Source organism: Sporobolomyces koalae, assembly GCF_050403365.1.
Source record: "Sporobolomyces koalae JCM15063 DNA, S_koalae_JCM15063T_v1_ctg5, whole genome shotgun sequence".
NCBI classification, from domain to species: Eukaryota; Fungi; Basidiomycota; class Microbotryomycetes; order Sporidiobolales; family Sporidiobolaceae; genus Sporobolomyces; species Sporobolomyces koalae.
Genome location: NW_027481766.1, coordinates 467,778 through 489,433, shown reverse-complemented (window position 1 = coordinate 489,433; position 21,656 = coordinate 467,778). Strand labels below are relative to the sequence as shown.

The 21,656-nt window shown below is 54.2% G+C and overlaps 9 protein-coding genes across 9 annotated transcripts; 4 read left to right on the top strand and 5 right to left on the bottom strand.

Moving 5' to 3' along the window:
• Window position 1: 1 nt before the first annotated feature.
• JCM15063_006008 (uncharacterized protein) lies at window positions 2–2,019 on the bottom strand (the record flags this gene model as incomplete). Its single annotated transcript, XM_076676764.1, has 5 exons — window positions 2–413; window positions 494–1,097; window positions 1,175–1,428; window positions 1,494–1,679; window positions 1,745–2,019. 5 exons carry the CDS (start codon window positions 2,017–2,019, stop codon window positions 2–4), a joined length of 1,731 nt encoding a protein of 576 aa, XP_076536223.1.
• A 2,729-nt stretch (window positions 2,020–4,748) lies between these two features.
• JCM15063_006007 (RTA1 domain-containing protein) lies at window positions 4,749–6,021 on the bottom strand (the record flags this gene model as incomplete). The annotated part of the gene is made up of 6 exons (XM_076676763.1): window positions 4,749–4,930; window positions 5,032–5,084; window positions 5,162–5,560; window positions 5,633–5,714; window positions 5,785–5,914; window positions 5,980–6,021. 6 exons carry the CDS (start codon window positions 6,019–6,021, stop codon window positions 4,749–4,751), a joined length of 888 nt encoding a protein of 295 aa, XP_076536222.1.
• Window positions 6,022–6,767: 746 nt separating this feature from the next.
• ARO2 (bifunctional chorismate synthase/riboflavin reductase [NAD(P)H] ARO2) lies at window positions 6,768–8,565 on the top strand (the record flags this gene model as incomplete). The annotated part of the gene is made up of 8 exons (XM_076676762.1): window positions 6,768–6,857; window positions 7,003–7,080; window positions 7,165–7,387; window positions 7,463–7,692; window positions 7,757–8,064; window positions 8,129–8,242; window positions 8,312–8,356; window positions 8,427–8,565. The coding sequence occupies 8 exons, from the start codon at window positions 6,768–6,770 to the stop codon at window positions 8,563–8,565; spliced, it is 1,227 nt and encodes a 408-aa protein (XP_076536221.1).
• A 623-nt stretch (window positions 8,566–9,188) lies between these two features.
• Window positions 9,189–10,253, top strand: JCM15063_006005 (uncharacterized protein; the record flags this gene model as incomplete). Its single annotated transcript, XM_076676761.1, has 1 exon — window positions 9,189–10,253. One exon carries the CDS (start codon window positions 9,189–9,191, stop codon window positions 10,251–10,253), a length of 1,065 nt encoding a protein of 354 aa, XP_076536220.1.
• A 41-nt stretch (window positions 10,254–10,294) lies between these two features.
• Window positions 10,295–10,771, bottom strand: SRX1 (sulfiredoxin; the record flags this gene model as incomplete). The annotated part of the gene is made up of 3 exons (XM_076676760.1): window positions 10,295–10,400; window positions 10,482–10,567; window positions 10,637–10,771. 3 exons carry the CDS (start codon window positions 10,769–10,771, stop codon window positions 10,295–10,297), a joined length of 327 nt encoding a protein of 108 aa, XP_076536219.1.
• Window positions 10,772–11,872: 1,101 nt separating this feature from the next.
• Window positions 11,873–12,586, top strand: JCM15063_006003 (uncharacterized protein; the record flags this gene model as incomplete). Its single annotated transcript, XM_076676759.1, has 4 exons — window positions 11,873–11,987; window positions 12,050–12,152; window positions 12,234–12,368; window positions 12,439–12,586. The coding sequence occupies 4 exons, from the start codon at window positions 11,873–11,875 to the stop codon at window positions 12,584–12,586; spliced, it is 501 nt and encodes a 166-aa protein (XP_076536218.1).
• Window positions 12,587–12,857: 271 nt separating this feature from the next.
• JCM15063_006002 (uncharacterized protein) lies at window positions 12,858–18,325 on the bottom strand (the record flags this gene model as incomplete). Its single annotated transcript, XM_076676758.1, has 17 exons — window positions 12,858–13,040; window positions 13,114–13,192; window positions 13,258–13,521; window positions 13,588–13,758; window positions 13,823–14,310; window positions 14,370–14,481; window positions 14,538–14,901; window positions 14,959–15,108; window positions 15,169–15,538; window positions 15,600–15,698; window positions 15,764–15,935; window positions 16,007–16,507; window positions 16,575–16,757; window positions 16,825–16,933; window positions 16,998–17,122; window positions 17,192–17,290; window positions 17,367–18,325. 17 exons carry the CDS (start codon window positions 18,323–18,325, stop codon window positions 12,858–12,860), a joined length of 4,428 nt encoding a protein of 1,475 aa, XP_076536217.1.
• A 559-nt stretch (window positions 18,326–18,884) lies between these two features.
• On the top strand, window positions 18,885–20,162 carry JCM15063_006001 (uncharacterized protein; the record flags this gene model as incomplete). The annotated part of the gene is made up of 1 exon (XM_076676757.1): window positions 18,885–20,162. The coding sequence occupies one exon, from the start codon at window positions 18,885–18,887 to the stop codon at window positions 20,160–20,162; it is 1,278 nt and encodes a 425-aa protein (XP_076536216.1).
• A 99-nt stretch (window positions 20,163–20,261) lies between these two features.
• On the bottom strand, window positions 20,262–21,601 carry JCM15063_006000 (uncharacterized protein; the record flags this gene model as incomplete). Its single annotated transcript, XM_076676756.1, has 4 exons — window positions 20,262–20,381; window positions 20,449–21,099; window positions 21,177–21,259; window positions 21,343–21,601. The coding sequence occupies 4 exons, from the start codon at window positions 21,599–21,601 to the stop codon at window positions 20,262–20,264; spliced, it is 1,113 nt and encodes a 370-aa protein (XP_076536215.1).
• Window positions 21,602–21,656: the final 55 nt, after the last annotated feature.

The window sequence follows — 21,656 nt, the reverse complement described above, 5'->3', positions numbered from 1 at the left end:
ATCAGAAAGAACTCGAGGCGGGGGGAGAGGCAGCAGAGGTAGCAGCTCGAGGGCCCCTCGAGCGCGAAGGACGCGACTGGGACGTCGAGCTTGCTGAATTGCTTGAGTGAGTTTTACGCGATTTCTTGGTCGACAAAGCTCGCGAGCGGCTCAATACCGTTGTCGTAGAAGTGGACAATTCGGAAGGGTCGAGAGTCGAAGTCGAGGAATCGGTTGGAGCAGGAGAAGAATAGGATGAGATCGAGGAGGGAGTGATGGACGGCGTGGAGGAGAAATAAGAAGACGAGGCAGACAGAGAAGATGAGGAAGAGGAAATAAGCGAGGACGACGAGGGGATCACAGTATAGTCTTTGCCTTTGAGGGGCGCGAACCCAACAGCGTTCTTCTCAAAGTTGAAGACCGAGTAGACGGTTCTGTCATTACACGTAAAGCCGATCTCAGTGAGTTGCCACTACGTCTTCGCCAATACATGCGGAAGAGTGTGAATTCTCACCGTAGGAAAACACCGCCAACAAGCCAATTCTGGCCGAGACCCAAATCCTGTGCTGCAATGCCCGACACGCACCAGTCTGATCCCTTTTCGGTCCTGCCCAGGTTGAGGTACTTGCTCGGAACGGTGAAGACGTGACCATTGAACGTGAACTGGGCTGTCCACTCGACCGAGCATTGGTACTGGTAGAACGAGTCCTTCCACTTCTTAGCGGTCGGCACGTTTGCGTAGAGAAGGGCGGCTTGCGACGGAGGTGCGATCACCAGTGTCGTGCCAGTGTCGATGATCATCGTTTGGTCCGGGTTGGATTGCTTTCCTGCCGTGCCGACGGAACCCTCGATCGTCCAGTATGCGAACTGTGTAACGGGCGAATACTGAATATCGCCTTCGTATCTCGAAGAGTCTGTGCCGCCGAGGTACAGCTCGCCTTCGTCGGCATCACCGAGCTCGAACGAGAACAAGTTTTCCTTGACGAGATTTTGCTCGCGCATGGACTGGAAAACCGTCTTTTCGCCCGTGTTTGAGATCGCAGGGTAGGCGAGACCGAGAATTCCGTCGATCGGGCCTCCTGAGAATTGAGGCGAGAGTGTCGTGGCTGCAGCGACATCTATTCGAAGAAGAAGACCAGCAAAAGTCAGCCGCTAGTTGGGTGTTCGAGGCGGTGAGAGCGCAGAAAGAACGCACATGCATCCTTGACGACTAGACCTGCAACTGAGACAGTGTCTTGGTAGAGAGGGCCGTTGACGGTCGATCCATCGCCGTAGAGAATTCCGAAGCGGTCGTCGGTCGGTTTCGCGGTCGAAGATTTGTTCACATTGTAAGTGTCCAATCCCGCATTCGTGCTCGAGTCGGCGACCCAGAAATCAGCCGATCCGGTGTCGAAGCACGCGATAACTTCTTGGGGAGGAGTCCCAACCGAAATCTTGCCAGCCCAAAGCCTGTGCAGCCAAAATACAATGTCAGTGTTGGTTGTACATGTCTTGAAAGATTTACGCCGACTTGCGATCCATCGTCATAATTGGTGAGAGGGTTCTGCTGGCGCTTGAGGTTGAGCTTGCGGTCGTCGTTGGCGTTCGAGACTTTTTGCCAGACAGAATCGAGGAAGTGCTCCGTCGTTGCCGAAACGCGGAAGCCAGGGAGACGATGGTGATGGCGATGAAAATACTTGTAAGCTCCACTCTGCATTTTACTGTGGCCAGGACCAGGATCAGCGTGAGAAAAAAGAAAAACGTCGCACAAGGGGAGCGAGCGTACTTTTGCGCGACCGAGATCTGACTGTTGAGCGATGAAAGGTCGACGACGCCATCGTTCTGACGGATCTTGGCAAAGTAAGAACCACGCTGCACCAGCGGGATCTTTGCACTCAAGGGAGACCCCGCGAGCGATTTGCGAGCGAGGTGGAAACGAGAAGGAGTGGAATCATCGTTGGAGACAGTTGACGCGTTCGCCGGCGAGCTGGCAAGCAGCAGACCACTGAGCGCAATCGCAATAAACGAGTGGCTGAAAGAGTTGTCGAAAGAGAGAAGCATGCCGGAGTGAATCGCTCGCACCGAGCGCGTTGGTCGCGAGAGAGAGCAAGAGACGAGAGAGAACCTGACGGCGAACCCGAAACAACTTTAAAGCACACGCACAGACGGACGTTGCTAGGCTGAAGCCAGGTTTTAGCGTGTCACTTTAGTTGCGCGGAGCGACGCACGTCCCAACGGCTCGAGCGCGTCGACCGTTGACCGAATATCTACAATCAACACACGCCGTCGCCGAATTCAACGGACGACAAGAGCTTGAGCAAGCGGTGCAAGTACTAGCTATCATTCTCGCATAGGCAGAAGAGACGTGCACGTCTCGATTCGATCAGACCAAATCAGACAGATAGCGAGAATCCGCAGTCGAGCACTTCGCGCCTATCATACTGTAAATCTGTCCATGCCAATTCAGCCGTCCGTATATCACCGTATTTTGGCATTTTCTGAGGACGGTTTCCTGTGACCGATTGTGCCGTATACAAGCGTTTCGCTTCCTCGCGCTTCGCTCGCTGCGAAGATCATCCGGAAGCTCATGATCTACAAGTAGGCCCTCCGAGCTCCAAACTACTGTATAGCTTTACAACCGAGCAAGATTTTTTGACTCTCGAAAACTACAGTACTTGCTCGGTAGTAAAGCTAGTCTCGGAGCGTCTACTTGTAAATCATGAGCTTACGAATGGTCTTCGCAGCGAGCGAAAAGCAAGGAAGCGAAACCATGCATTGTCTTGGCCTCCTCAGAAAACCCGTTCGACGGTGAGACGAGCCTGAAGGAGTCCGGGTAAGCCTCAATCCGTCAAAAGCGACCAGAAGGAATGAACCAGGGACAGCAAGCGCGAGCGAGGCCGGGGCCGCGATCTACGTTTTTCGACCACCACTCGAGAAGGTCGGTGTTCTCGTCGGCTACACAACGCTCGCTGAGGTGGAGCTTGAGCTCCTCAGACGCGCTTAGGGTCATCGACGTGTTTGTAGTGCGCAATGCGTCCAGTAACTGATGAACGAGGACGAGCGCGACTCGGATTCTACACGGTGTCGCGCTCGTCATCGTTCATCAGTTATGGAACGCATTCCGCACTGGACCTACGTCGACGACTCTAAGCGGTCGAGGTTCGAGACAGAGGAGGGTGATGCAAGTCGAAGTAGGTCGGCAGGAGCGCAGACGGAGCATGCTTGGGGAGACGAGCAAAATTGCTCTCGCTCGCCTCAAACCGATCGACCTGCAGCAAACAAATTGGCCACATTGTCGCCGACAACGCGAGCTCCATGGATACAATGATTGATTGTATCTCAACCTTCCTCACGGAACGCGGCATCAGTTTTTGCGCCAAATCACGCTCGGATGCGCTGCAACGCTCATGCTATTCAGTTGTCGGCGATTTGTTTACTCGAGATTTTGAAAGGACGTCGAGGTTCCAGTCCTCTGCGAAGGTCCCGAGGTCATCCGCGCTCGCGAAATCTGGGCGACGGCGACGGCCTCGGCGAGGACAGCCTGAAAGGGAGTGGCGGAACTCTCCATCGTCTTCGAGTACCAAGGTCCTTTCGAAAAATTTCGAGTAGACAAATCGCTGACAACTGAATAACGTGAGCGTTGCAGCGCATCTCGGCGTGTTTGGCATCAAACCTGATGCCGCGTTCAGTGCGGATGGTCGAGATACAATCAACCATTGTACCATAAAACTCGCGTTGTCGGCGACGATCTGGACAATCTGGACAATCTGTTTGCCGCGGGTCAGTCGGTTTGAGTCGACTAGGGGCAATGTTAAAAACTGACTTTCTTGGTGAATGCCATTTTGTCCAAACTTGCACCAACCGCTTTTGCCAAGACCGCGACCACATCAACTCTCGGCACGTCGTATCCGCTGCAAACCTCGAAAACAAAAGACGCATGCTCGCAGCGGGGACGACGTGTCGAGAGTGGACGAGGATGCGGTCTTGGCAAGAGGGGAGGTCAGGTCGTATTTCGTGAGGACGAAAATTTGTTCGCAGCGAGGACGTCGTGTCGAGAGTGGACGAATATGCGGTCAAATCGGATCTCGCAAGGGCGAGTGAGAAGAAACTAACGAAGGAAGAGAACGCACACAATACTCGACTGCCGCAAATAGCACAGAAGGGTTCAGACCAGCTTAGTTCGGACCAAGCGTTCGAGGTCCTGCTTCGTCGAGACTAGACGTTCAATAGAGCTTCGTGATGTGATGCGACGAGTGGGCGGGACGCGACAGTCGACAAGGTTGTGAAGAAGAAAAAAGAAACCCGTGCCATGAAGCGCGCTTCAGGTCGAGAAATTTACGGGCGTGGCTGGCGTATTGACAAGCCATGAATGTAAACCGTGGAGAAGGAGGGGAGAGCAAGCGGAGAGGACGCTAGAAACGGATCCCCTGTCCGAGCGGTCCCTGGGGCCCGGGGTCACTCCACAATGTTAACCAACGTTGCCGACATTCTATTCTCGTTCGATCGCTTTTTCGTAGTCACAGAGCTCTGAGCAATGCACAGGGCTACGGACAATCCGCCACAACTTGTCGTTCTTGAGCTAATGCGACACGACCCTAGTTCAGCTCTGACTGTACCAACAAAAACTTCCGGGGCTTTGAACGCGTAAATGCCGTATATACGGCAAACAGACAGCGTCGTACGTATTCTGCACTTGCGATTCATACCGAAGTCTACGAGAAAAGATCCATCTTCCAACACTAGCTTCAGCAAGTCACGAATATTTACAGATTGCGAAAGAAAGTTTCACGTCAGACTGGGGCAAACTGCTTTTCGGTTGCAACTGGAGAAACGCCGTCCTGAATCTTGACATCTTGAGTCCTGTGTAGAGTCCGAGCGTTCGGGAGGCAGAACGATGGCCAGCAGAAACAGAATCCGGCTTGGGCGAAAACCATTGACGTGGCGTCCAGTACGTCAAAGTACGGCTCGTGTTCTGCGATGACCAGATGGCAATAATACGTCAACCGGTCGGACAATGTGATGCCTCTGAGGAGAAAAAAGTGATCCATGTCCGAGAAAAAAGATCGAACATACGGATAAGGTACCCCGTCCAGCCTTGGGCGAGCTCGATTGCGCGGTAGATACACCTGCGTGTGGATAGGTTAACCGCTATGTCAGCTCGCGTAAGAACGGTGAGAAGAGAACGTGACCGAGTGCGACGAACCGGACTAGGATCCAAGCACTGATCCAGGCAAGGCCCCACGCCATCCAGTGAACTCTGCCTTGACTGCGCTTGCCGCTTGCCTTCCAACTCGACGAAACGCGTACGTTGCGTGCGAAAATCAAGCCCAAAGTGCAGAACGCCACCATGGCCACGAGCTGAAAGAGGATGCCGGCCACCATGATCCACGTGCCAGTCTTGCTCTCATCGTCGTTTTCGAGCGCAATGGCAGCCATCGCTCCGCCAACAGCTTGAATGACGATCGCGACGAGGTCCATCGTGCAAAAGATGACGAGGTATAGCGCAGGTCGGAGCGGGGAATGCTCGGGACCCAATGCGCGGACGAGCATGCCAAGGAGGCCGTAACAGCCCGCCGAGAAGAAGCAGGGTGCGAGGATCAGGCTGAAGAAAGAATACTCTGCGAGTCAGTACAACCTCGACAGTTCGTCATTGAGCAGATGAGTGACAACCTACGCGCATTGTTGGCACAGGAAAGCATCGAGCGAATACACATTGCGATTGCTCCATAGTCGACCAGCCCAGCCAATAATCTCGCCTACCTCGCGGCAAGTGCAAACGGTCAGTTGCAAAAAGCCGGCGAGACCGAGGCTGCAAACGAAGCTCGCCTATGCCTCCGATTACCAGGATAGACAGCCACCATATCTTGGAGCGCAGGACGAGACCAGTTTGTACGATGGTAATGAGACTGAATACAACGACAAAGACGAGGGCGGCAGCAAGACTCGGGACATAGCCCTGCTCGGAGACAACTCCGTCAGTGAGCTTGAAAGGCTTCGACAGACAAAAGGACTCCAGCGCACATAGATGTTGAAGGTGAGGTCTCCTCCACTGTCAGTCGACATCAGTAGGGGACCGTGAGAAGCCCGCCGGAACGTCCAGAAGATCGGTCAGCCGAGAACAATGACGGTGTATACGTTCGGCCTACGACCCACGTGGACATCTCAAAAGTGTTCAGATTCGCGTTGAACCGTTTTTCACAAGTTGGGCAGGTAGGAAGAAGGCAAAAGAGATTCTTTCACGATGCAAACGTTGCGATGAGACGGACCCTCGGCGGAAAAGGCGCAAGAGCCACAAACTCGCATATCTGAGATCTGAGCTCCAGGCTCCAGCGATCTCCGCCGCTGCCGGACTCGCAAGCGAGTAAGGCGGGCCGTGTGGCATTGACCAATTGTTACTCGATCTCGGTCGGCGCGAAAGCGCGTCACTGCTGATTGATCAGGAGCACGTGCAGTTTGCACTGCTCCGCGGAGTATAGCGGCTAAGGCATCCATCCACGCCGAGTACGCACGGTACCTCTTGTGATTCGATAGTCCTCTGTGCGGACACCAGTGGTCAAGAATCGTAAGTCTGATCAATGAGTCATTTTTCAAGAAAACGAAATGTTGATTTCGGCTTGATCAAAAGTCGCGAAACCGTCTCATACCCAGGCCAATCCTACAGGGCAGCACAGCACAAGACAGACGTCCCTGCCAAAAGACACGGCATCTACAGCCTACTCTCAATCAGTCTACGCAACATCTACCGCTTCGGCGCCTCTCTAGAAACCACAACTTGCCCAACCGCCTCGCATTGAGCCAGATCAGCTACCATGTCTACGTTCGGCACCATGTTCAGGGTGACGACCTACGGAGAGTCGCACTGTGCCTCGGTGGGCGCGATCATCGATGGATGCCCTCCTGTGAGTCTAGCACCTACGCCTGGAGGAATTACGGCTTGACCCGCAGCGAGAGCACAACCTATGATCGCTCGTTGCGCTGAGCCGACTGCACGATGTCGCCCGTACGATGTGAAAGCTGATCAGAGGTTCGTCTCGCACTGTGCAGGGCATGCCTCTCTCGAACGAGGATATCCAGCCCCAGATGACCCGCCGTCGTCCTGGACAGAGCAACTTGACCACTCCCGTGGGTACTATCTGCTGAATCGGAGGCTGCGAGGTAGCGAGAGCGACAGAACTGATCTCCATCCGCCCTCCGCGTCCGATCCAGCGTAACGAAGCCGACCAAGTCTACCTCCAATCTGGTATCGAGGCTGGTGTCACCCTCGGTACTCCGATCGGTCTTCTCGTCCGCAACAAGGACCAGCGTCCCCATGACTACACCGAGACCGACCACTACCCGCGACCTTCGCACGCCGACTGGACCTACTTGCTCAAGTACGGCCTCAAGGCGAGCAGTGGTGGAGGAAGGAGTAGTGCTCGAGAGACTATTGGTACGTCAATCAAAGGATATCCGGATATCTAGCCCATCTCGCGTCGCGTGCTGAACTGCGTCCTCTCACACTTAGGTCGTGTTGCGGCCGGAACCATCGCCGAACGTTACCTCAAGCTCGCTTACGGAGTCGAGATTGTTGCATTCGTCTCGTCGGTCGGAAAGGTGCACATGCCCGAATCGTCGACCGACTCGGATCTCTTGAGCGAGGATTACCTCAAACTCCTGCACGGCCTCACTCGCGAGAAGGTCGACGAGAACATGATCAGGTGTCCTCACCAAGAGACTGCCGATGCCATGGAAGAGGTAAGCCATGTCGTTTTTACCTTGTTGCCTGTTACTTCGAAGCCGACGATGTGTTCGTTCTCAGCGCATCATGGAGGCCAAGGCCAACAACGACTCGATCGGTGGCACTGTCACCTGCGTGATTCGCCGCTCTCCCGTTGGTCTCGGAGAACCCGTGTTCGACAAGCTCGAGGCGACTCTCGCCCATGCCATGCTCTCGATCCCCGCAACGAAAGGATTCGAGATTGGATCTGGATTCAAGGGAACCGAGGCGGCTGGCAGCGTGCACAATGACGCTTTCGTCAAGAAGGAAGACGGATCCCTCGGCACCAAGACGAACCGAAGTGGAGGAGTTCAAGGTGGAATCTCCAACGGAGAAGACATCTACTTCAAGTGAGCCTCGCGCCTTGAGTAGACGACATCACGAGCCCGATCTGACGTGATCGTATCTGCACAGGGTTGCCTTCAAGTCGCCGGCAACAATATCGCAGGAGCAAGCAACTGCCAAGTACAACGGCGAAGATGGTGTCCTTGCTACTCGCGGTCGCCACGACCCCTGCGTCGTTCCCCGGTATGGTTCCTTTCGGTTTTAATCTGCTTGTGGGTGTGTAAGCTGACGAATTCGGGTCGCGTTCCTCAGTGCTGTCCCCATCGTTGAAGCCATGGCCGCTCTCGTCATCATGGAGTAAGTGTCTACTTGTCTGCATCCCTTGTTGCGCGTTGGAACATGAAAGCTGATCCTCACCGTCTCACAGCGCCGTGCTTATTCAAAACGCGCGCGCGGCATCTGCCGCGCTCCTGCCTCCTCTTGCGACGCCGCTTCCTCCCTCGATGTCGCTCCCGCCCAAGAAGGAGATGGAGAAGGCTGTCGACGAGATTGTCAAGGCACAGTAAATAGAAGCATGCAAAAACAACACATCCCTTGACCTCAGACCTGGATCTCTACTTTGCGAGATCGATGAGGAGTTGCTCGCCTAAAGGGCTTTTCTTGTATAGTTCGCGGGTCTCTACAGTAGCCCTTGCAGTATCTTTAGGGTCTGGGTTGATGAGAAGAGGATTACGTTAGAGAAATGAAAATGCAAGTGTGCGCACCACGTGGACCGATCAATCTTCACCCTTTTCAGCCTTAAGGTGTCTGTCTACAGTGATGCGCGCTGGTTCGACAGACCCCGAGCATGTCAACATCTTGCACGCTCCAGCTCGCGTAGGTGTGCGAGCTCTCCAGTCTGTCAACCTTGATCTGACCCCCCTGTTTTTGGCATCATGAGCTCTCCACAGATACAGACCGCCTCTCTGCCCTCCCTGTCGAACTCCTCTCCTACATCTTCGACTTGGCGCACACCTACGATGCGCCTCTGACCGGTCCCTTCTCGAAGAGCTTGCTCCCCTTCTTCCGACGCACGATCTACCGCGCAGTGGTCGTACACACTCCTCTGCAGCTTGTGAAGCTATGTGATACGGCTCGATCAAACGGCACATTACTTTCGCATACGAGGCGACTCGAGATCAAGCTGCCAATGTTCGGACCGGACGAGGATTGCGATGAATGGGAGGAGCAACGGGAAGGAATGCCCGGCCGCGATTCGGCGGAGGTCTTGCTCGACACGCTCGAGCATCTTGAAGAACTTGACGTCGAGGGGTCGAGCAGGGTCGCTAAGGCTTTCTTGCGCATCGGACCCTCCTCCTCAACTTCCACGACTCTGTTCGACACCCTTCGCGCGCTCGACATTACTGCAGTATTCCAGTACCGAATCGATCCATTCGCTGACCTCTATCTCTGGAACTTGAAGCGCTACAAACGACTCACGACTTTCTCACTCGACGTCCGACGTGACCTCACCGAACTCCGCGGTATCGGATATACACCGGATGAATTCCCTTGTCCCGAGCTCCTCGACCTCAGCCTGACGGGGATCCTTTCATCGTCAGAGTACATCCCTGTCATCTTGGCAACCTGCTCATGCTTGACATCTCTTGCTCTGTGCGAGACGAGCATCGATGCGACAGTGATGATCCTGCTTGAATCAGTCCAGCATCCCGAATTGATAAGACACTTGCAGGTGTGGGTCACGAACGAGGATGCCGAATGCACCGGCGATCCCGTCGCGCAACTCGCGCGATTCTCGAATCTCGAATCGATCGTTATACAAGGGTACTGGTTCCCTCAGACCCACGGGTTTTATTCAACGCTGTCAAAGCTTCCCCTCAAGACGATCAGTTTCAAAGAAGACACGGATGTATCGATTGAACATTTGCTCAAACTCGTTTCGGGCCCGACCAAGATGTCCACTCTCGAAAGTATCGAGCTCAACAACGTCGATGCTTCTCGTGGGGACCTCTTGCCGCGCGATCAAGGTGCCGAGGCGGTCCGAGACGCCGACCTGATCGGGTTGAACTGGAACTTGCCCACCTGGTCTCGATTTTTTGACCGGCAAGGTCTCCGGAACTTGCTCAGAGTTGCCCAGTCGGAGAACATCCGGATAGAAGGATACTCCGTTACGAGCTTGGCGATCGATGACGAGTGGGACAAAGAGCTCGAGTTTTACAACTCGATGGTCGAGCCTTTAACCTCTGTGGAATAATTACAACATGTGATCCTGTATCTATGTCGATTGTTCTACGTTCAGAAAGGGCAGCTTGCGCCGAGGTACATCCTGAGAGAGGCAGGGGGAACATTGATGATTCGACCTGGGATGCTTTCGCTCCCCAAACGCTTGTGCGCTTCGAACCTGTCATTCATGAACCGAAGAAATGTGAGTAGGTTGGCGCAAAGCTATTTTCTGTGCGTCATTCAGCAAAGGAGTACTGACCGATGACAGCCTCCAAATGCCATGTAATAGTTTTGGCCATTCGCTTGCGTCCGCACAACTTCAATCGGCGTAAACTTGTCTCCTGCCTGGAGAAAATGACGAGGGTCAATTTTCAATTCACCTGATGCGTTCGGTCAAGGGAGAATGGCACCGACTTGAATGTCTTTCATGAATTGTTTGACTTTCTCCTCGTCCAATTCAGATGGCAGAGGTCGATTGATCACGCGCATGGGGACATTCACCGTCGGTGCGTCCGCGCTGGCAAACTTGGAGAAGCTGACGTGGCTCATTTTGATTCACGTTGCGTATACTGTAGAAGAGAAATCGGAGGAAGAGAAAAGGTTGAATGACGTGTGGAGGAGACGCCCATTCGATTAGTAATCTCAGAGCGAGCTCATTTCCGAGAGCTGTGCACTTGGCGAATCAGGATGAATGGATCCACGTATCGTTGTTCGCGATAACAACACAAATTATGAGAGTTTCGGTGACAAGGGAAGTATAGCTCTTCGTAACGATGCCTTGCTTTGCCTTGCTGCTGCCGCCAAAAATCAAAAAGAAATAGCGTCTCCCGGTCTCGATCCGGGGACTCCTGGGTACCTAGTGCTCCGAAAAGCGGCATATTGCTATGAGCCCAGTGAACTGCCACTGTTCCAAGACGCTTTAGTTAGATGCCAACGTATTCTGACAAACACATATACACCAACAATTCAAAATGCGCACGGACGCTTTGTCCAGAACATCTCACATGTATGCTGGCTAAGAATCCAGTCGCAGGAGGTTCTCGTTGATCGATACGCAAGAAAAGCGCCATACTATAGAGGGCTTCGACAAAAAGGGTACGGGCGCGTGCTCTAACGCAGCTTCCGGTTCGACCTGTCTGCTGTCGCGCTGACTGGACATCAATCAGCAGGTTTTGAAACTATTTCCATGCCCAATGAGGACACGCACGCGCCCAATCCGCGTCACCAATCGAATCTTTCAGGGATGCTCGTGAGCGTATTCTCTTACCTCCGTATTCTAGACAGAGCAGCCAGTGAGTTCAAAGTCGAGGCAGAGCTTGTCAATAGGTCCAGCTGAACAAGTGTGTCATTGCTTGCGACTTCCCCGGAGGTGACAGCGCTCGAGCTCGGAGAGGTTACCTTCTCATCCGACCGGTGTACGACTGACAACATCTCGCGTCATGCCTCGCCTCGCCTTACTGGATTGTCAAAAGTTTCCAGTACAATAGAGGTTGTGTGACCGCGCGATAAGCTTTTTTCACGAGCAACTCGGAACCCGGGGGCTGCGGAGGATGAGGGCGAGAACGACGTCATAGCGATTCGCTCGTAATGACCCGCGGGCTCCCCCTTCTCCCTTCTTTCCACAACCACTCACATCAACCAAAACACATCATGTCCACCGATAAATCCCTCTCGCAAACTGTTGGCGACAAGACCAACGGCACCATTGGCGAGCAGACCCTCACCAACGAGATCGGCCAACTCGCATCCCACACCCTCGAATTCGGTAAGCGATTGCGTCCCCGCCGCGATGCCTCAAGCTCCTTGACTGACTCGTCGATTGCTCAGGCAAGGGTCTCGTCAACAAGGACGCCTCGTCGAACCAGACTCTCGGCTCGCTCGTGAACGAGGGTCGCGACCTTGCCGGACACGTTCTCCACGCTGTCTCGGAGTGAGTCGCTCCCTCTCTTTTTCCGGAGATGACTGTCTGCGAGCAATGTATTGATGAACGTCAATTTCGAACCACCATCAGTGTCATCTCTACTGGAGCTGACAAGGCAAAGGAGGCTGCTGGCGATGCTCAGGAGTCTGCCAACAAGGACAAGCCCGTCGGATACGTCGCTCAAGCCCGTGACCTCGCTGCGTCCGCTCTTCAAACCGCCGAATCGTTAGTGCAGAGCTTTCTCAGGCATATTCTGGACCATCGAGCTGACATACCCGACAACACCACTCAAAAGCTACATTGCCACCGGCCAAAAGAAGGTGCAGGAGACGACTGGTGACGATGTCAAGAACAAGGCCCAGGACCTTTCGAACCAAGCACAAAACGCTGCCAACGACGCCTCGAACACTGCTCAAAAGAAGGCTGACGAGCTCAAGCAATAACCTGTGCCTCAACGGAAAACTCGGAGAAATAATGTGATCGCTGGTGCTCATACCCTTAACTCTTTGTCGTTCTGAAGTAGTGCCCTCTGTCTGTGTGTGTCAGTTTGTTTCCCTGCCACGCGAAATACAGTTTGCTCCCGCTCTCAACCAATTCCGTCGTTCATCGTGATACGAGAGAGCAAACGGACCATTGAGTAGTACACGGGTGTCTTTGCAACAGATGGGAAAGAACATGGTCGAGATTGAGCTATGTACAACGAGCTTTTGAAACCTAGAAAGAACTCTCGCGGATATCCGAAGCCGAGATACCACTGCGCTCGCACATCGAGTGAAAGATTCCGCCTTGACGGAACAGGTTGAGTGGCCTATCGAATTCGGCGACTTGACCCTGATCCATGACGAGGATGCGGTCTGCATCGATAACGGTTCGGAGTCGGTGAGCGATAATGAGGAGCTATTTCGCAGAGACATAGAACGGGACGATTAGTGTCCATCCGCACGAGAGAGGAGCGAGAGAGAGCACTGACAGTCTTGTGCTTGAATTCGGTACGGATTGTTTCCTGGATACGAGAGTCCGTGGCAAAGTCGACAGAAGCGGTAGCCTCGCTATGTAACCCAGTTCTAGGATCAGCTTCTGCGCGCACTCTGGCATAGCATGCAATCAGACGTACTCGAGGATGATGATCTTGCTGTCCTTGACCAAAGCCCTCGCAAGCGAGACCAAACTGCGTTCTCCGACCGACAGATTCGACCCTTCGTCTTCGATCTGGAGATCGAGCGTGAATCGGGGTTTCGAAGAAGGGGTTGAGGCACCCGAGTCGGCCTTGTCCTGAGGCGCAGGAGCGGGAGCAGAATCTCGGTCGATCAACCACGCGCGTTTCAAGGCATCGTGCAGGGTGGCGTCATCGTGCTCCTCGAACGGATCGAGGTTCGTCCTGACAAGAGTGTGTAGCGATTCAGCAAGGCTCGCTTAGTTGATGAATAGAGACTACGAGACTCACCTGAGGGTTCCGTTGAAGAGGACAGCGTCCTGCGGGATGATCGAAAGACGCGAACGGAGGTCGGCGAGGCCAATCTTGGAAATGTCGACGCCGTCGATCGTAATTTCTCCCGAGGTGACCTCGACGATGCGGAAGAGCAACGTCATTAGGGAAGACTTGCCGGCGCCAGTCCTGAGCAGACAAACAGAATACAGAGTCAGCAGAGTTTGACATCGAGCGCGAAAGAACGACTTGCCTGCCGACGACACCAATGCGTTCTCCAGCTCCGACAGTCAAGCTCAAGCCCTTGAGGACCGGAGGGAGATCAGGACGGTAGCTCATGAAGACCTTTTTGAATTCGATCGCTCCGGCATGGGGCCATTCCGCGGGAAGTTTTGAATCTTCGATCACCGCAGGAGCTTCGCTCGGAAGAGTCGAGGTGGCCGAGAGAGAAGGAGGGAAGTAGGAGAAGAGGCGTTCAACCGAGTTCATGTCGTTTTCGACCTCTGCTCCCTGGCGAACCATCCAAGAGAATGCTTGCGAGATCGTGAGGATGTAAGACAGAATGAGACCGGTCTGAGATGGCGAAACGTTCTTGGCGGTTCCGACCGAGAACATGGCGACTGCGAAGGTGAGGCAGGATCCGAAAAAGTCCAGACGCAGACCAAGCCAACGCTGATTGATCACGGTGAGATAGTAGGCACGGTTTTCGATGTCGAGGAATTCTTGGTTCTGCTTGACGAACTAAGTGTGCCAAAAATGTCAGCGAAGGCCGACGGAATGTGCTGACGAGCTAAACATACTTTTGGGATCTCTCCGTATGCTCGAACAGTCGGAAGGCCGCTGAGCGACTCGGAGAAATGGGCGTAAAGCGATGAACGGAGCAGGTTGTCGAGACGTTTGAGCTCTCGTGCACTGCGGGGCGACTGTCAGCCGAAGCTTTCACAGACACGAGAACGATCAGTCCTTACCTCTGTCGGTAAAAGCTGGCAGCGAAAGCGTAAAGGCATAGGATGGCCGCTACGACGAGAAGGAACCATTGTTGAACGATGGCGATCAAGACGATCGAACCAAGGACGGATCCAAGCGTCGAGACAAACATGCGGAAACTGTCGGTCAGGACATTGTCGATTGTGTCGATGTCTTTGCTGAATCGGTTCGTGATGCGGCCGAGCGGGGTCGTGTCAAAGAAGCTCATCGGAGCATGCAAGATTCCTTGGATCGCTCCGGCGTGAATCGCCCTCGAAACCTCCCATCCGATCCATGACGTTGCGAGACCCATAACGAACGAGAAGACGGCTTGCAGCACACCCAATAGAGCATACATTCCTTCGTCTGATCGACGACATCCATCAGCTTTTGTAATTGACGATTAGGCGATAAGAGACTTACAGAAGCCAGAAGGCTTGTTGAATTGATCGTCTTGCCACCAGACCAGGAAGTAGGAGCCCACGACTTGGGCAGCCTGCTGCAAAACAACAGCTGCGACGAGCAGAGTGAAGGTGATGCATCCTCTCGCAAGCTTGAAGATCCGGAGGTAAACTGTTGAAAGTGCGTGTAATCAATATGTGGGCTATATGGGGCTTGAGGGTTAGAACTCACCTCGTCTATCGACCGAGCCGGTCGCGCGTTCCTCTTCTTGCATCAGTGCCTTTGCGACAGGCTTGTCGGTCGCCTTCTTTCCCTTGCTTCCGGCCTCCTCGATCGCCTCTTCCTCCTTGGCTTCTTCCTCCTCTTTCTTTTCCTCGAGATCGCCACCGAACTCCTCCATCAGCGCCGAGAAGGCACCATCCCTGTCAGACACGAGCTCGGCGTATGTGCCTTCCTGCGAAATCTTGCCGTTCTCGAGACAGATGATGTAATCGCAACGAGGCAAAAAGTGGAGGGCATGCGTGACGAGAATTCGAGTCTTGTGCGCGAGTGAACCGCAGATTGCATTGTCGAACAGATGCTTTCCAACGTGAGCGTCGACCTGTGAAGAAGAAGGCTACCTCAGCTAGCGCATGAACGGCGAAAGTGAAATAATTACGTACAGCCGAAAGAGGATCGTCCAGCAAGACAATGTCGGCATCGTAGTACAGAGTCCTGGCAATGTTGACGCGCTGCTTTTGCCCTCCGGAAAGAGTGACACCCTGGCGATGGTAGAACGACCGTGAGTTCGACACAGGCTATACGAAAGCAGTGGAGAGCTACAAACCTTTTCTCCGATATCAGTTTGGTCTCCATACGGGAGCATCTCAATGTCGGCTTCGAGACAAGCATCTTGGATGACTCGCTTGTATTTCGCTTCGTCGTAAGCGCGGCCGAACAAGATGTTGTCGCGCAGCGAACACGACTGCATCCATGCTTGTTGTGCAGCATACGCGATGCTAGACAGACGCCAATCGTACGCGGTCAGTCCCCGAGATCAAGCATCCGAGCCAGCCGTCTATCGACTCACCTTCCTCCGAACGCGATCTCTCCTTTCGTGCGCTTCATCTCACCGACGAGAGCCTGCAACAAAGACGATTTGCCGGATCCGACAGCGCCAACGACGGCACAGAGCTGTCCTTTAGGAATCTTTAGGTTGATCCCGCGCAGCTGCATGAGCTCCTTTTCTTCCTTCTCGATGGGAGAAGCAGTAGCAGCAGCAGTGTTGGGTCCAGAGATTTCGCCGGTCGCATCTCCGCTCTGTTCTGCCGTTTGAGCATCGATAGGAGCGTTCTCGTCGAGTTTGAGCTCGAGTTTGGCCGCTTTCTTCGCGGCCTTGGCTTCCTTCTTTGCTTTCTTGGCCTCGCCTTTCTTGGTCGCGGCAAGCGCTTTCTGCTGCTTCTTGGTTTTGGGACCGCCTTCGTCGGGAGGGGGTGACTCCCACTTGAAGTCAGCATCGACGACCCTGACGGCTTCTTTCGCAGTCGGGTCGATCTTGAATGTGTTTTCTCGCTCTTCGGCCAGGAATACCCTGTGCGTAAGAAGTATGGTCATTTTTCGAAGGCTTGATCAAGACAGCGGAGAGGACAGGGACGTACTCGGTCAATCGGCCAAGAGCGTTGTGAGCGTCTGTGATAGTCGAGAGAGACATGGGCAACATCATGAGGGGCATCCGCAAGAGCTGGAACAGGGTGAACGAGGTGAAAATGTTGGCGGCGTCTTGTTGGTGTCCTGTTCCGGCGTAGGTGACGAAGGCGAGGACTGTCGCGAGGGTCGGGAGTCTGACGCACGCAATATAAAGAGCGATGATTAGAAGAGGACGATAGGGAAAAATCGTATCCCACTCACGACATGGCAACGCCGGTAGTAGCCGCACGCGAGATGAGCAGGTTTCGAACCTGCTTCATCTCTTTGGCGCGGTAACCCTGTAGCTTCTTGAGGTACGGAATTTCCCAGGCTGTTGCGCGGTTACAATCAGTCACATGCCCTAGGAACGCAGACTAGCGAGAAATGGGACGTACCAAAGAATTTGATGACTTTCATGCCGCCGAGGAGTTCTTGGATCAATCGCGCTCGCTTGTCGGTCCAGACCATCGCCTTGCGTCGGAAGCCAAACATCTTCTTCATCGCAATGGATTGAGGCGGACTGAAGACGTCATGAGATGGGTCAGGACAATGCTTCTGAGGAGCAGGACTACGAAGAAACGACACGCACATCATGATGAAGAGGAATCCGATACCGACAAGACACGAAGGTCCGATTTGAATGAGCAGGATGATGAGAATGACGATAATCTGGATCGGTGCGGTCCAACTGAGAGGAAAAGGAAACTTGGTCAGTTTACAGTCCTCGACAGTCAGGCGAAAAAGCGAGAAGTCGAACGGCTAACCTCATGTGGAAGAACCCTGCGCAGAAATCGATTCGGGACACGTCGGTACCAATGTGATTTGTCAATCGACCATTGCTGATGGTCGTTTTCGCCTTGCCACTCAACGTGGTCGCCTTCTTGTAGATGCTCGCAATGAGCGCACTGCGACAGAGGACTCCGACTCCAGCCGAGTTGGCGAAGAAGTGGTGCAAGCAGAACGATGCGACGATTTGCATGCCCCAAAGTCCAAAAGCGAGTCCGATGCCAACCCCGATGGGCTGGGCAGTGTAGCCGGGGACGTTGCGGTGTGCAAGGTAGACGCCAGTGCCGTAGGTGATCAGGGCACGGGTAACGAGAGGCGAGGTCACGTTGAGGCCATCAGAGATGATTTTCAGGACTCCGGCAAGCCAGAACCGGTAGAAGAAAGTGTCGGATAGCGCCAACGCGAGGCCGACTTTGCGTTTGCCGTCTGTCTTGCGTACTTTCCACCATATCTTTCGGACCGGTCCCGGTTTGAAGCTGCCATCTTCCAGAGCCTTGTTCCATGCCTCGACTTTGGCTCGTCGCTTCTCGAAATTGCTCAGAAGCAAGTCGGACAGGTGGCCCGCTTCGAAATTCTCGTTGAGCTTCCACAAGTCGGTTGGCACGAGGGTGCGTTGGTAGCCCGTGTTGAGCATCGGTTGCATCCAATGAAACGTCAATTGGGAGAACCAGTTGGCCGAAGCGTACGGCGTGATCGGGGCCTCGGCGAGCGAGGGGAAGGGGTCACGCGGTGCAGGTAGCCACCATCGGCGGCGCACATCTTGCGCTTCCTTCTTCGATTCAAAGTCTTTGGTCGTCGGAAGGTCGACTGGCTGTTTCTCCAAGTCGGCGCCATCGCGAGACGTCAGGTGAGAGGTCGAGGACGATGCGGAAGGTGCTTTCATCGGCTTCTCGTTCGAGTTCGATCGAGTCACCGAGGACGAATGACTGGCAGTCATTGGTACAACTACTCGAGTGGCCAAGGGGAATCGAGTGATTGAGATCGAAGATGCGTAAGGAGGAGGCGCTGCGAGGTGCCGAAAGGAAGGGTACACGCAAGTGCGTCGGATGCTCAGCTCGCCGATCTCGCGCGTACACGAGAGATAAAGACTAACTCGTTCGATTCCGCGTGGTACCGAGAGCTCCGAGAGAGGATTGACCGCGCTCGCTACTGATGCAAATTGTTGAGAGACGACGCCGGACTGGCTGGAAACGTCGATCGGTCTTTTCCTTCACTGTCTGAGACTGTGGGTCGAGATCTGAGCCGTAGTCTGAGGCGACAAGAGCGTCGGTATTCGAGAGACGGAAGGAGCGTGTTGGCAACGCGTGCGAAATGATGCGTATGTACCGCGAGGTCAAAAGTTATTCTCGAATTTCTGATTTGCTGTGTAAGCACTTGTGATCGAGCAACTCCGAATGCATCGCCGGGATTTCGGCCGACGATGCCGGGGAATCGGCGGGCTCCACTCCCGCTTCTCGGCAACGGGCTCTCCTCCCATACTTCTCGCTGCGACGTCTATGAGCGCGCTGACCAGCAAAGGACCTGTGCAAGAGTTCCTCAAGACCACGGCGGGACCTTCTGTGCACAAGGATCAGGTTTCCCAACCGCAATATTCGACACCCAACGAGGCCTTTCGGCAGGTGAATGCAGCAACCACGACTGGAGAAGATGAATTCGGCTCGTTCGCAGACCATACACCACATCGCCTACTGGTACAGCCGCTACGGTCTAGGGAAGAGCAAGCGACGAGTTCCGGGAACAAGATAGCCGACCACAACGTTCAGGAATGGAGGAATCATGAGCAGGACGGAGCAGAGGTACAGGCGCTCCTGGCTAGCGGCAGTGGTTCAGGATGGGGCCAGAATGACGACTGGGAAGCAGAGTTGTTCGAACGTCAGCAACGCAATCAGCAGCTGGACCGCTCGCTCCCTGTCGATCCGCTCTTACCTGAGTCGTCTCGATCGAGCGGAGGTAGCAAAGGAGAACAGCACCTTGCGGGAGATCTATCGCCAACATCGAACGAGCTTTTGTCCTCACTCTCTTCCCTCGACCTGTCGTCACTCGCGTATCTGCGGACCCTCCTGTCTCTGCCACCAGAAGAAGCCATACAGCGATACCTTGCAACTTCCGACACGTACAGTGACGATGTGTGGGGAGTCCCAACCAAGGTGCGAGAAGTATTCGAACAAGCGCAAGACCGGACGCAAGAGGATGGCAGGGAGAAAGCGGTCAGACGACTAGCTTTGCTCATGCAGCACCTCAAGCTCGACGCCACGAATGGAGCAGGCGCAGATTTTGCGCCCTCGCAGTCGAGTTCCACCAGGGCAGCAGAAAAAGGGAAAGGCAAAGCGTTGGTATCGGAGCAAGGGGGCGCGAGCGCGGCTGATCTGGCAAGACAAGAATGGGCACGTGAATGGGCAGAGTATCCACTGGCCGCAGCGCACGTGCGTTCCCCTCCTCAATCCCACTTTGAAGCGAGTTCCTTTTTGCGAGTCTTGCGCGTTCCTCTTCGCTTTGACGCTGACTCTCCCCGATCGACGGCATTCTCGTTACAACAGAAAGCTCTCTCGCCTCTTTCGCCCAGGCACGAGGTCCCTAATATTTCGCCTATGGCACATGCACCTGATCCTCCACCGCGGGTGGATCCGAGCCCCGACGTTCCACAGACCATCTCAGTGCCGTCTTCACTATCGTCAGAAGCGTTTGTGGTTCATTCGTACAGTACGATGCCTGGAGATCGAGATAGATATCCTGAAGGAATCTATCACGAGGTCCCAGAAAAGGGAACAAGTTGATGTTGGGCGCAATCCAGACAAGACCCATTCTGCGACTCTTCAAGGGCATTCCAAGCCATGTATAGATATAAACAGTTGTGGACACTGTATGAGCATCGCCTAATGCCGAATCATCCATTCCAGCATTGCGTTCAGGACGTTCTGTCTCCGTTCGTCGTCTTTCTCGTTCTTGCCCTTGCGCAACAAGATATGCTGGTAATCCGGGAAGAGTTTGATCTCCTGTATTGACACGCATGCAGTGTGAGCAGTGAGAGGAGTACAGGGTTAGTGACAAAAGGGAGCGCACCTTGTCGGTCGAGCTAGCTTCGCGAAAGAGTTTTTCGGAACCTTGATATGACGTGACTCGATCTCCCGTACCATGACAAATCAAGAACGGTACTTTGAGATGATTCATCTTGCGGTTGATGTCGATCAAACCCTGTAGGATCGCGAGACCCGTTCCGACGCGCAATCGACCGTGGTAGGTTTGCGGATCGAGTTCGAACTGCTGTTCGACTTCAGGATCTTCCGAATTTTTGCCCTTGTTTGCTGCTGCGAGCGGTAGAGCACTAGCGAATGACGAGATGGCGCGGGCTACAAGTTCGACAATGTAAGGTGGTCGAGTTTGGGGGGAGATGGCGAGCATGGGGCACAGGATCATGCCTCCTGCAATCGTCGGTCTGAACGATTCGGTCACGGGCAAATCAGTGTCGATCGGGGCGCCGTACTTGAGGCAGACGTAGGCAGCGGTGAAACCTCCAAGCGACTGTCCCGCGACGAACGTCTTGCGGGCCTGGGTGAAAGCGCCTCCGGTCTCCTGCACGAGTTCCGAGTCGCGCAAGGCGACGTCCTTGATGACTTCGTACACTGCATCGACGAGCGCTTCCATCGATGGGCAATGTACGTGAATGCCAGTCGAGCGCCCATGAGATGGCAGATCAGGCACTACGATGCGGTACTGCGTGGAAAGAGACGAAAAAATCATGCTCAATTCCTGCACTAAACCGGAACCCTCGATGCCGAGAAGTGGCTTACTCCCTCGTCGAGGAATTTGGCAGCGTGTACAGCGAATTTGCCACCAAAATCGTTGATCCCGTGGATGAAGCAGAGGTCGCAATCTGGCGAGGGACCACGAGCAAGAAGGATCAATTCAGTATTTTTCTTCGGTCACGAAAGCCTGCAAGCTGGTGTACACACTCACTCCGATCCTTGACTTCAGGTCTTGGTTCCCAGACTTGGTACGAGACCCATTCTTTGTCGCTGCCGTTCAAGCGGACTTTGCCATCGCGGTGTTTGTGTCGAAGCCTCAGTTCTGCTTCCTCTGGTAGCCGTGGAAGTGATGCTCGTCCGTAGGTCGGGTCCGAGCCAGTGCCGGGCAGGAGTTGGCTCAGGAGCGACTGCTGCGATGAAGGTGCCGGCGTCGAATAGTACGCCTTTTGCGATTCGGGAGGGGTCCACATCGGTTCAGATATCCGCTCCTGATATCGCGAATCGATCGAATGGGCGTATAGCAGT